This window comes from Trachemys scripta, chromosome 4 (assembly GCF_013100865.1).
Source record: "Trachemys scripta elegans isolate TJP31775 chromosome 4, CAS_Tse_1.0, whole genome shotgun sequence".
Taxonomy (NCBI): domain Eukaryota; kingdom Metazoa; phylum Chordata; order Testudines; family Emydidae; genus Trachemys; species Trachemys scripta.
In genome coordinates, this window is record NC_048301.1 from 107,389,401 (window position 1) to 107,404,860 (window position 15,460).

General features: G+C 40.7%; 1 protein-coding gene across 6 annotated transcripts in view; it reads right to left on the minus strand.

The window, feature by feature from the left end:
- Nucleotides 1-15,460, minus strand: part of BRSK2 (BR serine/threonine kinase 2) — a 457,676-nt gene that overhangs the window by 35,787 nt on the left and 406,429 nt on the right. For all 6 annotated transcript variants that reach the window (XM_034770318.1, XM_034770317.1, XM_034770316.1 and 3 more), the window contains exon 13: nt 5,702-5,762. In XM_034770318.1, the coding sequence (XP_034626209.1) occupies nt 5,702-5,762 (61 nt within the window). The remainder of the gene's footprint in view (nt 1-5,701; nt 5,763-15,460) is intronic.

Here is a 15,460-nt window from a genome sequence, read left to right on the forward strand (position 1 = left end):
AGGGGAGGGTGGGTGGGAGGGTTTGCAAAGAAACAAGAACAAAAAACAAACAAACAAAAAACAAAAAACAAAAAGACATGCAGTTAGCTGGGAACGCAGCATAATCAACAGCAGCAGCAGTGGCGGCGGCAGCAGCAAGAACAACAGTGTCATAACAGGCTTTATCATATTAACCAACCATGTGTCAGCAAAGGAAAACCACAGAGAGAAAAAGAACACAAAGGAAGAAGGGGAAAAAAAATTCAAAATAACGGAGGGGAAAAAAAGAGAGACACGCCACACCCCCGGCATTGTTCGGATTGCCCCACGATGAAAAAAGCACAATGCTGAAGGGAAGTGAGGAAGGGGTAATAAGAGCCATTCAAGCCACACAGAAACTGACGAGCGCCTAAGCTGGGCTTGCTTTTTTCAGCTCAAAGTGCCCTGATTAAACACAGCAGAGAGATGCAATTCAAAATAAGTGTGTGGTGCACGTGGGGTGGTGGGAAAGGCACACCGGTTACTGCACACACCATTCAGAGCCCCCACTCCCTCTCCTCCCCTAACTCTACAAAACTCACACATAGGCTCCATTCACCCATGGGGGAAAGAAAGAGAAGAGGGAGAGCAGTACCATTTCATCCACCTTCCTCCCCTGGCCTTCCAGAGTGACATCACCCACTCAGCATTAGCTGGGACATTCCTGAACACAAAACACCAGGGGTATCCCTGAACCCTGGGTCAGTTTGGGGTTTGATTTGCAAACAGATAGCTATACAGAGAATCCCTGAAGGTCCCAGCAGGGCTACATGACAGGGAAAGAAGGAGATTTCCCAATCAGCATTGAAAAGACAGAGTCTGATGACACCCTGATTCTGCTGTTCAGAAATTCACTGCTCAATATTTGTTACAAAGTCCCAGTGTCACATTCTCTGGATGATGGAAGTGATTATGTAGTTTAAGGGAAAAAACAACTACTCATAATGTACCATTGAAAGAGAAGAACAAGGGGATAGGACTTTTTTTGTTGTTGTTAAAAGAAAAAACCTTCATGCGTTAGATACAGGGGCTGTCTGGGAAAGTTCAGTTCAGATGAGTTCAGTTAACAGTATAATACACACATTCAGGGAGTAAAATCCTTTTAAAGGGATATTGGCAGGATAAAAACCACATTTTAAAAACAAAATGAATTACCTTACATATTGGTAATAACTAAGGCTGTCAAGCAATTAAAAATATGAATCACAATTAATTATGTGATTACAAAAATTAATCGTGATTAATCACGCTGTTAAACAATAATAGAATACCATTTATTTAAATCTTTTTCAATGTTTTCTACATTTTCAAATATATTGATTTCTATTACAACACAGAATACAAAGTGCACAGTGCTCACTTTATATTTATTTTTATTACAAGTATTTGTACTGTAAAAAACAAAAGAAATAGTATTTTTCAATTCACCTCATACTAGTACTGTAGTGCAATCTATTTATCATGAAAGTTGAACTTACAAATGTAGAATTATGTAAAAAAAAAAACTGCATTCAAAAATAAAACAATCTAAAAGTTTAGAGCCTACAAGTCCACTCAGTCCTACTTCTTGTTCAGCTGATCGCTAAGACAAACAAGTTTGTTTACATTAGCAGGAGATAATGCTGCCCGCTTCTTGTTTACAATGTTACCTGAAAGTGAGAACAGGCGTTCGCATGGCACTGTTGTAGTTGGCAATGCAAGATATTTATGTCCCAGATGCACTAAAGAGTCATATGTCCCTTCATGTTTCCACCTCTTTTCCAGAGGCCATGCTTCCATGCTGATGATGGGTTTTGGTCAATAATGATCCAAAGCAGTATGGATTGATGCATGTTCATTTTCATCATCTGAGTCAGATGCCAACAGCTGAAGGTTGATTTTCTTTTTTGGTGGTTCGGTTTTTGTAATTTCTGCTTCAGAGTGTTGCTCTTTTAAGACTTCTGAAAGCATGTGCCACACCTTGTCCCTCTCAGATTTTGGAAGGCACTTCAGATTCTTAAACCTTAGGGCAAGTGCTGTAGCTATCTTTAGAAATCTCACATTGGTACCTTCTTTGCGTTTTGTCAAATCTGCAGTGAAAGTGTTCTTAAAATGAACAATGTGTGCTAGGTCATCAGCTGAGACTGCTATAACATGAAATATATGGCAGAATGCAGGTAAAACAGAGCAGGAGACATACAATTCTTCCCCAAGGAGTTCAGTCACAAATTTAGATAACAGATTATTTTTTTAACAAGTGTCATCTGCATGGAAGCATGTCCTCTGGAATGGTGGCCGAAGCACGAAGGGGCATACGAATGTTTAGCGTATCTGGCACATAAATACCTTGCAATGCCTGCTACAAAAGTGCCATGCGAATGCCTGTTCTCACTGTCAAGTGACATGGTAAATAAGAAGCAGTCAGCATTATCTCCTGTAAATGTAAACAAACTTGTTTCTCTTAGCGATTGGCTGAACAAGAAGTAGGACTGCATGGACTTGTAGGCTTTAAAGTTTTACATTGTTTTATTTTTGAGTGAAGTTATGTAACAAAAAAAATCTACATTTGTAAGTTGCACTTTCATGATGAAAAGATCGCACTACAGTACTTGTATAAGGTGAATTGAAAAATACTTTTTTCTTTTGTTTATCATTTTTACAGTGCAAATATTTGTAATAAAACAATATAAAATGAGCCTTGTACACTTAGTATTTTGTCTTGTAATTGAAGTCAATATATTTGAAAATGTAGAAAAACAACCAAAAACAACCAATTGGTATTCTATTGTTTAACAGTGCAATTAAAACTGTGATTAATGTTTTTAATTGCGATTAATTTTTTTGAGTTAATCACATGAGTTAACTGTGCTTAATCGACAGCCCTAGTAATAACATCCTAGATTACAAGTACCATTTATGCTCTTAGTTTATTCTTGGCCCTGCACTCAGCTTGCTCATTTGTGGCCATAACAAATATATTTTATTATATTCATTATTTATACTGCTGTAGCCTCTAAAGGCTCTAATCCAGCCCCATTGTGCTAGGCATTGTACATACATATGATGTAAAAGCAACTGCAACCCCAAATCATAGAAAGGAAACCAGACTGGTTCTCAAGTTCTAGCACAAGGCTGTGACATTTAAAAATGCAGGGGAATGTTTAAAGCCAAACAAATAAAACTGCTTGCTTTGAGGGTCTGATTCAAAGCCCTCTGAATTCAAGGGGAGGTTTGACTTCAATGGACATTGGATCAGACTCTGAACATTAAAGGAAAACCAATACATTAAAATATTTCTATTAATATTAGGTTTTGTAAAACGCTTTAAAATTAAGACAGCCTGTCTCTTTTGGTGAATTCCAAATCACCATTAGGAATGGAAGGTCAAAGAGATGAGTAATGTGGCTAATTCATGCTGGTCACTACCAGGAAGAGATCATTCTCCATTTATAATTAATTCCAATGGAAACAGGTTTAAAAGTAATGATTATAAGCATTCCCCTGCAATTTTTACAGCTCATGTAATCAGTGTATGACAGCATGAGAATCAAATTTACAAGAAATAAATCCATTCTGCACTCTGTTAAACCACTAAAAGTAATATCATTACTTCAATAGATTTACACCAGTTTAACCAAGAGCCTAATTTGGTCCACTAAATTGACTGGTGTCTTCTCATTGCTACAGTTCAGAGAGGTGCAACAAAGTAAACCAAGGTCCTAATCTTGGGAGATTGAAGCACTTTCAACTGCCATTGAATTCGGCACGGTGCAGTATTGTGCCCAAACAGTGTAAATAGTGAAACACATTTGATTTTGAAAATAGTTTCCATAACCTAAGGTGCATAAGTAAGGACACTTTTTTTAAACTATATGATTTTTAACCCAACAGTGTCTCTTTAAGACCAAAATCTGACCACCTTAAAATGGTTATGGTCTTTTGAGAATGCCACCTGGCTGCTAAATAGCTTTTAAAAAACATTTAATCAATTGCTCCCAAGTTGTCATTTTAAAGAATAGTCACTGTGGACCAGATCTGCAACCCTTATTCATGTGAGGAGTTCTTACTCACCCAAGTAGTCCCATTGACATCAATGCAATTGCTCCTATGAGAAAGGATTACTCACATGACTAGGGTTTGCAGGACTGGATGCTATTTTTGTGCGTTTCTCCACTTATTCTGCAGCAGTCGTTAATATTATTCTCAGAATTCTGGCCAGTCCTGCTGACATCAGCGAGGCCAGTGCACAGAATAGGAACCTTCTGAAATGGAACCTTGTTGGTTCCTGGTGTGTTAAAGACATGGGAGGGTGGGGGAACAAAATCAAATGTCTGCCAGTTACAAAACAGGAGAAAAATTGATGGGAAAAGGTTTTGGAAATTAGATGCTTTTAAGAAAATAGTTGAAACAATGGAGAGGTTGGAAAGTCTGCAAAGCTAGAAACCTGTACTTGACAATGTCCCTTTAAGAATATGAATTCACCTGACTGTTTAGGGGAAATAGCAATCTGAAATGCTTCTTGGAGTCATCTACACATGTCCTTAGGTACTTACACAGGTGGGAGTGCACTCACCATCTCATGGAAACAGCTGCTGAGAGTGGGGCTTAGGAAGAGCTGTGAGGTTCCCTGAAACATTCTGGGCCAGACGTCGACATAGCCCCATGAGCTTTTCAGTGTGGACCAAGCACCCCAAGAGAGGCTGCCCACCACAGTAAGGCCTCTGTGCACTAGTATGTGCACCCTCTGACTGTAATAGCTATGTGGGAGGTTTACTGTATATTGCAGGGGGCTGGGGTAGGATGTGAGTCCTCCCAGCCATCCCACATCCCTTTTCCACTATGCATGCATAGATCTCCAGGCCCAAGCTGGCTCCCAGGCGGGTGGTGATGGTGTCATAGAGGGAGCTGACTTCCACTGCTCTCCTCCCTACCCCAGATACAAAAAGGGAAGACCCATGTGAGGAGGGGACAGTCTGTGCCCTGATCGTGGGGAATGATTCCCTGATGTTGTACTCAATCCTTAGGTAGGTGAGCTGCCACTGAAATGAAAGGGACCTTTGCCTCAGTAGGGACTGGCTAAATACATAGTAAAGACCTCAGGGTTTGGCTCGTTGACAGGAGACAGAAATGAGTACTCTGTTTCCTCAGAGACCCCAGTCTTGTGATGTGCCAATTTCTTATTTCTCTTCAAATCCAAATAATTCACCCTCCCCTCCCCCCCCCCCGAAGCCCTGTCCTCACTAGAGTACCAAACCAGGGTACTTACTACCATATTCAGTAACATCCCCATTCTAGCTAGACCCATGTCAGTCAAGCACAGTCTGTACTAAGCAGAACCAAAGTGACATGGTATGGTGCTTCACTGTGACTTTGTTACAAGCAGCCGTATTAGCTGAAGGTGTGCTATAGACAACCCAACGGGGTGTTATGTGTCCCAGCCGTGTTTGGTCCTAAAGGTGGTTATGAGGCTGACGATGGACAGGGCCATAGAGAGACATCTCGGGTAGCACAGGAAACATGTAGGGTAAGAGATGCTGCACGTTAATTTCTAATCAATATCTCCCCAATTCAAGCAAATTTACAACCAACCAAGGAAAAATAAAACACTCCACAAATAACCACAGCTCTACAGGCATAGAAGCCAAAAAGCACTGAGCTTGTCTGAGGGAATGGTACCCATAGATCCTGAAGTAATGCCACTTACCCTTGGACTGCTGAGGGGGCTGGTGGAGAGACCAGATGAAGCTCCGCTGATCGACCGAGACCTGAGTGAACACAACAGGGAGAGATGGCCCTCAGAAACCCTGGGCAAGGAACATCCACTGAACACCAGCCACCGCATGCACAGGCATGAGGTGAGGAGCAGCAGGGAGGCTTTCAATAGGAAAAGCACATGGCTCTTCCTTACCCTCTCACTACATGACAAACCTTTCAATTCCCCCAGCCTCTAAGAAATTATGTTCATGCAGAGAGAACCCTGTGACCCCAGAGGTGCTCTGTGAGTGGAGCTGTGCAATGCCACCCATTTCGGGGTCATGAGTATTTGCGCATGGACAGATATTGCTTCTTGCCAGTGTACACTAAAGAGATCACAGCAAAAGCCATTATCATAAGCCCAGTACTGGTGGTGAGAATTACTCTCTGCATAGTTCCACTTGCTGTGCCAGAGGTAAAAACCCCAGAGATATGGAAAACCACTATCTGTGTAACTCACAAGAGCAGAAAATTCTACCAGGCACCAAAAAGGGTCAAATCTGCAGTGCCCCAGATGCACTATTTTCTTAAATTAGAGGACTGTCCCCGTGAAACCAAAGCTCAGGTCTATAGTGACTGGTTATTTGATGCTGAGCCACCATTTCTAACTTCACCATGATGCCATCCCCTTGGCTCTCCAGTGAGATTTGCATCTGAAATCACTGATCTCTTCTGCTCTCTGAGGAACTTCCTCTAGGCCTAGGGGACCACAGGCCCTTCTGTCCATTGGAGAGCTCCTCTCTATGGAAACATCAACTCTTCTGTTCACCAGAATGGCTCTTCTTATGGGATCACCCAGCCATTGCCCACCAATTAGGTTGCCCTGTGGAAGCAATAACTTTTCTGCCCATTGATAAAGTCTACACAGGATCAGTGTCACTTCAATCTGGCATTTTTGGGGTTCCCATATGGGATAACAGACCTTTTTAACCATCAGTGAGCTCTCCTATGGGATCGCCTGCTGTTCTGTCCACCAGTGAGATCTCCTTATGGGATCGCCAGCCATCCTGCCTGCTGACGAGATTCCCAATTTTGGGATCAACAGCCCTAATGTAATCAGGTGAAGTCCAAGCTATGGGATCAACTTGCCCTTCCACCTGCCAGCAAAGTGACCCATACAGAATCACCTCCCCTTACGCTCACCAGCAAAGGCCTCTGCAAAAATTGTCCATAGTTAACAACAATCAAAACATACAAATGCACTGGGCCAAAACCAGTGGCTCTGACCTGAAAGGTCATGTAGACCAAAAACATGAACAGCTCAGCAATGGAACTTCTCAACAGCAGAGAATGTTAATACAGGAGCAGTGACAAAAACTGTCCCTCATAGCAGAAAGCATTTCATGTGGCTTTTGAGCGATTCCTCCCACGCTCAACTGACCCAGAGTGTTGACCAGCTCTAGAGGCAGCTGCTTTCAACTCTCCTCAACTGGAAGGATAGGTGGTCTTGAAGAACAACAATTTTTGAAGGAGGAGACTATACTGGAGATCCAACACAACCAACAACTAACATATACAAATCTTTATTCACAGTTGGACCTACCAACATGAGTACCATATATATGTCTGCACGCATATAGGCGTGTGTGTGTGTGCGCGTGTGTGTACAAGAATATAGGTATTAGGGTTGGCAATTAATTGCAGTTAATGCATATGATTAATGCAAAACAAATGAACTAGATTAAAAAATAATCACGATTAATTGCAGTTTTAATCGCACTGTTAAACAATAATAGAATACCAATTTAAATGTATTATAAATATTTTTGGATTTTTTTCTACATTTTCAGATATATTGATTTCAATTACAACACAGAATACAAAGTGTACAGTGCTCACTTTATATTATTACTTTTGATTACAAATATTTGCACAATAAAAAGATAAACAAAAGAAATAATATTTTTTTATTCACCACATACAAGTACTATAGTGCAAACTCTTTGTTGGAAAAGTGACATTTACAAATATAGATTTTTTTTTCATAACTGCACTCAAAAACAAAACAATATAAAACTTTAGAGGCTGTAAATCCACTCAATCCCGCTTCTTGTTCAGGCAATCGCTAAGACAAACAAGTTTGTTTACCTTTCGGGAGATAATGTCACCTGAAAATGAGAATAGGTGTTCACGTGGCATGGTTGTAGCCGGAGCTGCAAGGTATTTATGTGCCATAAATGCTAAATATTCATATGCCCCTTCATGCTTTGACTTGTAGACTCTAAACGCGAACTAAAAAATACTATTTCTTTTGTTTATCATTTTTACAGTGCAAATATTTGTAATAAAAATAATAATATAAAGTGAGCACTGTACCCTTTGTATTCTGTGTTGTAATTGCAATCAATATATTTGAAAATGTAGAAAAAAAATCCAAAATATTTATAACCAATAAATTGGTATTCTATTATTATTTAACAGTGTGATTAAAACTGCAATTAATTGCAACTTTTTTTTAATCTTGAGATTAATTGAGATTTTTTTAAAATCATTTGACAGCCCTATTAGATATGTGCACATATACATTATATATATTAGTCCTGTAAGTATAAACAGCCTTCTAGAGAACACAAAGCTAATTTAGAGTCCCTGCCCTCGTCTCTCAATTGTATCGCTCTATTATATAAGAATAAGATTATAAATTGAGATTCAAAACGTTTCACACCCATCTATTCTTAAAAAGAAATTATAACATTACCAAAAAAAATCGATGAGCAGTGGAAGAAGGTTTAAATTAACATACAACAAGCTCCATTCTGACAATTTGTGTCGAGTGCAGAAACTCTCCATGGAATTCATTCCTTGCATCTCAATGCAGCCCATCCATCACTGCCATCTATACAAAACAAACTGGCCCAAACTTTGCATTCTCTTCCACCAGTGTAAACCCACATTAACTCCATTGCAGACATTGGCGTTCTTCTGGGTTTATACCAGTGGAAATGAGAGTGGAGTACGGCCTGCTTTATACATGAGCTCCACTTTTGCTGGGCTGTTTTTATGTTACCTTTCTCTCCCAGTGGGAGTTAGGTGCCTAGGTCTTTTGAAAATCACACTAGGCACTTATCTGCATCTTTAGGCACCAAAGTACCCGGCCTTTTGTTCCCCTCAACACACAATCGTGGTTGGAAGTTGATCTTAAACATTCACCTGAATTTCAGGATAGTTGCTTAAAACCTTCTCCTATCCACCTGACCCCAATCAGGTCTGCTTCCACAAACCCTGATTTCACCGCTCTTATTCCAATCTCTCCCCATATTAAAAAAACAAGTGGTCACATATATATAGGGCACAACACAGCAGGCCCCACCTCCCAGCCCGTTCCTTATCACAAACAGTGGTTTGCAAGAAGCTATAATATACTGAGCTTCCCCCTATCTTAGATGCCTGATGCAGGGGTCAGAGGAGAGGGTTGGAATTAAATCTCATAGGAAATGCATTCAGTATCCACACTACTACTAATTAAATTAGCCTTATTTCCACAGAGTGGCTACGAGTGGTTATAAAGAAACAAGGGAAGAGGTAAAATGGACCCTTTAACGTATCTTGGCTTTTCCACATTGGAAATTGTGTTTGGGAACACAGGGCAGAGTCTAAGGAGCTCATGGATCAATTTTTATTGCTCTTTAAAAAAGAGAGCTGACCATTTTCAAGGGAAGGAAACTGTCCTTCCCTTTCATTTTCCCACATGAAAGGGAAGGACAGTTTCCAGAATTCTCACCTGCTTCTTCCTCTTTCTAACGAATTCCAGCATTTAAGTTTACCAATGGGATAAAATTCCCAAGTGATTATGGAAACTCACTTGTGGCAGGCTTTTCAGCTCTCAGAAAAAAAAAAAAAAGAAAAAAGAAAAAAGAAAAAAAAAGCTATTAAGAGAGATTTTTTCCCTCCCAAGAAGACCACCTTCCTTGGGAAATCCATTAAACCAGCTTGTAAAAAATACTGCAGGACGACTTTGCTCTGTTCTGCATCTGTCAGCCAGATGCACAGAATCAAAGCAGGGGCCAAACATCAGTCACGAAAACTGGCCCAGTGCTGCAATGTTAAGATGAAAGCATAGAAAGAATTTAAATATCTGCATCTATATATCACTGTATAGTGAAAGTGGAACTCCCCGCAGCAGCACATGAGCACTGAAGACTCCGAACAATCTTACTGTGTGGGGGGAAAGGAGGAACTTGGCAAACCACAGCAGGAAAAGTATCTTTTCTCTCTGAATATGAACTAAGTTTATTTAGCTGAAAATATCTGTTAGTGTGTAACCATCTTAAAGTCTCTAGAGCCATTAAGAATCATTGGAATGTAAGTATCATTTCTATAATTACTCAAATAATTCCATTCCTTATAATTAATAACACCTTACATTTCTGTTACATTCCCGCATGCAGGTAGATCTCCAAGTGTTTTACATAGTGTATGTGCCAGTACTCTGTGCATCACTCTTTGGGTTAGACTACACTAGAAGTGTTACATTGGCACAGCTGCACCGACGCCTTTTTCACACCCTTGAGTGACGTAAGTTACATGGACTTAAGCGGTAGTGAAGACCTACCCTTTATCTATTTACTTATCACACAGGAGAATCTAGTGTGATTTATCACCACCCTAAATAGGTGCCGAAAAAAGTCTTTAGGATGGGCTGTCTGCTCCAAAGTGCTTTTGAAAACCCTAGCCTCATACTACACCATTCTATATAGGCCACATATTTTTCAGAAACAAGCTATTTTAGAAAGTTTTTTTAAAATGTGATTGTTGCTATTTCTCATACTCATCCTCTGGTGAAGCCATCTTCCTTAGCACCATCAGATCAAGTTGTGAATGAAATTCGTATGATGCCATTTACCCTTGGGTCTAAGTAACTTTCTCAGGCTAGGTCTACACTACCCGCCTGAATCGTCGGGTAGAAACCGATCTCTCGGGGATCGAATTATCGCGTCTCGTCGGGACGCGACAATCGATCCCCGAATCGACGCTCTTACTCCACCAGCAGAGGTGGGAGTAAGCGCCGTTGACGGGGAGCCGCGGAGGTCGATTTTGCCGCCGTCCTCACAGCGGGGTAAGTCGGCTCTGATAGGTCAAATTCAGCTACGCTATTTGCGTAGCTGAATTCGCGTATCTTAAATCACCCCCCCCCCCTTGTAGTGAAGACCTGCCCTCAGATAGACCACAGGCCTATTGATTCTCTCAAAGAGCAATCTAAACCCCTCATTAACTCCTAGTACACTGGGGTTCGTTTGTTCAAACTATTCAAAATCTATATAGTTAAGAAAAGACTGGTTTTGTCTCTTTTCTGTCGGCAGTTTCTGAAAAGCACCACCAAAGAATTGTTTTACTTCTGCTTAAAAACAGAATCCAGTGTAGAATCTAAACCAGACTTTACATTCAGTTTCTCTTTGATTAAAACTCGTAGATTTTTTAAAATAAGATCACAGGTAAAATTCAGTGCCTCATAGCAGTGGTGAATTCTCTATTAGGAGAATCATTGTTTCTAATAAAGTTGTACTGGATGGGGTAAGTTTGGTCCCAGGTTCTTGTATTGCGGCCTTCAAAATGGGCTCGGTTCATGATGTTTAGTGAGTGCAGTATACAGTCCTGTAACCAGCATTTTAGCTGTTCGCAGCCAGGAGCTGTGCTCCCAAGAATGGGAGCCTGCAGCATGCATGCACCGTATGGTAGATGCATCAGACTTGCATCCCTGGGTGGTGCAAACAGTGGCTGAGATTTTGGATTTGTCCAAACTCTGTAGATGGCTTTGAAAATCTCAGCCAAATGCATCCAGCCAGTCGCTTGCTCATTTCTTTTACAGCACAAATTAGATCAAATTAGACACAAACCGAGCTCCTTCTTGTTTTTCACTTGATCATTTAAATGAAAAATCAAGATTCTTAAACCACAACAAAATGTCTAAAATCTTCCAGAACGCCACACGATCTAATACGTGAGAGACAGCAGGACGGTTGGTCTGTGAACATGCCAAGCCATGCTCTATTACCTAATCTCTCTTTAGCTTTTAATTTTTAGCATCAACCAGAAACATTTTTTCCCCTGTGCAAAGTTGATCACAAGAGTAATAAATAGTAGGGATACCACCAATTATATAATATCAGGATGGCACCTCAGAGTGTGGGGCTGTATTGTCTTATGCCCCAATCTTAATTTTTACTACAAGGCACAACATTTGCTACCCTGAATTGCTACAGTGAAGTCAATGGGTCTAATCCTCGTAGTAAGTCCTACACCTTGTAGTATATGTCTGCAGTTTCAGGCCCTTGGATGCAGACACACATGGGGAAAAGAGTAGGGGGAGAGGGGATTTGCACCCTTCTGCACACCCTAGGTGATGATATTAAACAGCATCATCTTGTTTAATTAGAGTATCCCAGTTACACTTTATATTAAGGTTCCATTTATAATTGTTTTATAAAGGGTTAATAAATCACTAAGAGATGTTATATGCATGTTACAGACCTGAGTAGCACATATTATAGGTGGTTATAGCTACAACATTAGAAGGTGCTATACATGGTTATAACCCCTGGTTCTAAGCATCTACTGACTTGCTGGACAATCTATTACAATTTATTAAAACATATTAATAATTTATTATCCATTTAATAACTATTAATAAATGAAACTCCATCTAAAGTGTGACCATATTCCTAATTGTATCAGAAAAAAAAGCACTTTGAAGGTGTCAGAGCTGATTATTTTCTCATGGAAAAAGAACTTGTGCTAAGAGGAGGGAAAATACCCAGGAATTATTTTAGACCATGTGTGGGTTTTAGCTTCATCTTGGGGGAACGGGGGGGAAAAGGACATTGTTATTCAAATATCAATAATCAATCAGGTATGCCATACAGACATGAAAAGTGCAATAGGTGGGGAAGGAGTTTTCATTCTCAAAGTGTCTTAGTATCTGCATAGTGTCAGAGATTAGTTTTGTGTTCCCTGACACATTAAAATCAAACAAACAAAAGAAGAAGAGAAGTATATAGAGTGTGTGACTCCAACACACACACACATACACCCCCCCGACACACACACAAATGCTTCTTCCCACATCTCTCTCATTATTAAAAAGTTTCATTTGATCAAGTCTATACATCTATATTTGTTAACTTTGCAAGTTAAAAAAATCTCTCTATAAGATACAACAAGTCCAACAACAGGTATAATCCAAAACTGGAGCTTACCCCAATGCATCAGCACTCGTCATCCTTGGAAGGGGGAAATAAAGAGAGGAGAGAGAGAGAGAGAGAGAGAGGGGTGGGGGACGACGTGGAGGCAGGTGGAGAGAAGAGTACGAAAAGCAAAGTGAAATACTGTTCAGAGAACCGATGGTCAGAATTATTGCCACAGGTGCCTCCCGCTCAGGAGACCAGGAATGCGAGGGGACAGTTTCATTTACTAGACAATGATTTCCATACTGCACACAAACAGTCAGACTTTTGCATTTGGGAACTGGGAATCGGGAGAGAATATACTAAGGTGTTACGAGAAACCAACACCGCCCAACTGAACCAGTCAGCAGAGCTGGGGGTTTGTGTTCCTTGTTTTGTTTTCATAACATCTCTTAGCTGAAGAACAGTTAGATCAGAGTGTTAAAAAGGAGGCTGATCTCTTTGCACCCATTTTGCTCAGCACAGTGTCCCGCTGCCCCTCAAACTGGCCTGGCGAGAAGCATCTTTTTCTATGCATGAACTGGGAATGGTATTGGTCATTAAAATACACATTTCTGAGCCAGTCTGGGAGCCCAGTGAGTGAGACTGTAGGCAAAGTTGAAGCCATGCTTTGATACTAGCTTAATAGTCATGAGGGAGCATTTACTGTGTTAAAATCAGGGATTCAAATTAGCTGGGTCATGCCAGTACTTATCCCTGGGGATGCGATCCTGTACTCCAGAATCTAATTTTTTATTTAAAATAAATCAAGCCTCCAGGCTTTAGAAGTTGCAGAGATAGCCTTCCAATGTGAACAGAGTGTAAACCAAACCTAAAAGAGGTGTGAACTGTCCATTTATCCCCATGGTATGTCGACTCTTAAGCTTGATGGCAGCAAGTCAAATATTCAACACTCTTAATTTTTCACTGCTGATCAAAGCACGCAAGGAAGAGGTAGGATTATTTTTATTAAACTTTCTATGCCCTGATTGGCTTGTCAGATAGATTGGGAGACTATCAATGTCTATTATTTTTTCAATCTGACCTTTGATTAATGTGAAAAACTCTGGTTTGATATTAAACCAAACTCCAAATAGGATAGAAACATTTCTCTCTCTCTCTCTCTCCAGTTTCTGTAACAGGCCCCCTAGCTGCCAGAATTACCCAATGGCAGGTCAATCCTTCACAAGATGATCACCACCATAAATGCCAGATTCAGTATTTGCCAAGTTGATTTCACAGTTTACTTATAAACACAGCCAGATGTGCTTCTTGTTACGTGACTGTTCCGAACGCTGTGCCAGGCAACATGGGGGTGGGTCTTAAGAAAACTTAAGACTCACATACAATTTAAAAAAAAAAGTCACTATATTGTACATTGACAGAGAGGTGGAAAGAAGCATTATAGTGAGTGCTTTTTCATATGCATGAGTGACACTCCATTGGTACTTGGTTTGGAGTTATAATTTGGATAAGATCCTAATTCATATGCATAGGGCCAAACCCTGTTCTCAGTTACATCAGTGAAAATCCCTTTAAACGGATGTAACCGAGAGCAGGATTTGGCTCCTAGTGTGTGCGTATATATATAAAATACACCCATACTCACACACAGTGTACTGAAATACATACATAATGTGTGTATATAGATTTATTCACTTTTCCTTCATTGTGAGTTATTTTCCCCAAAGGGAAAGGCACTGAGGATTTTAACAAAGAACAGAAAGCCAATTGAGACTAGGGGAAAGGGAGATGGGAAATGAGGTTAAAAAAATAACAAACCCAGGACACAATAGACCCAGCAGCGCAGACATGTGCATTCCCTGCAATATTGAAGCAAGTGAACTACGGAGCTGCAGCAACCCAGATACAGAAGAAGGAAAGCGTTGAAAGGAGCGAGAGGGAGCTAAAAGAGAGAAAAGAGAGAGAAGAGGGACAGTGGCCTCAGCTACTAAGACAACCATGTGCATCTAGAGGGGGAGGATCCTTAAAGATGCAGTATTCCTTTTAAAAAAGAGAAATCAAAAAACTGGAGAATGAAATGTTGGCCAACGATTTAGTGGCCACCATGATTAGTTAGCCCCAGAGGGGTCATTTTGCTGGGGTTCTCTTTGCTGCCCTTCCTTCCTCTCCCTGCTCCATTAGCAGATCTGAAGACTATTTCCCTTAGCCTCCCACTCCTTTTCCCATCTTGGAGACCCTTTCAACTTAACACCGAGAAAGATAAAACTGTGGCGGGAGGTGGCAGGGAATGTGCCAATCCATCTCTTTCCTCATCGCTCTCCTTTCAATAAAGAGGCCCCTAGGAGGTTCTCCTGCAGAAGTCCAGCCCAGCCCTCCTGCCCTCTGAAAACATCTCCTCTGTGATGTAGCTAGAAGTGCAGTTGTGTCTTTAGGGGATTCTCCCAGCAGTTCCTGAAGTGTCATCTTCTCCACCCTTTGCACAGCTGCAGAAGAAGTGCAAAGGGAAACCAGTGGAGCTGGGGAGACTTAGGAGACAGTTCTCGTGTCACAGACTAGATGAAAAGGCATTTCTTGCTGGGTCTCAT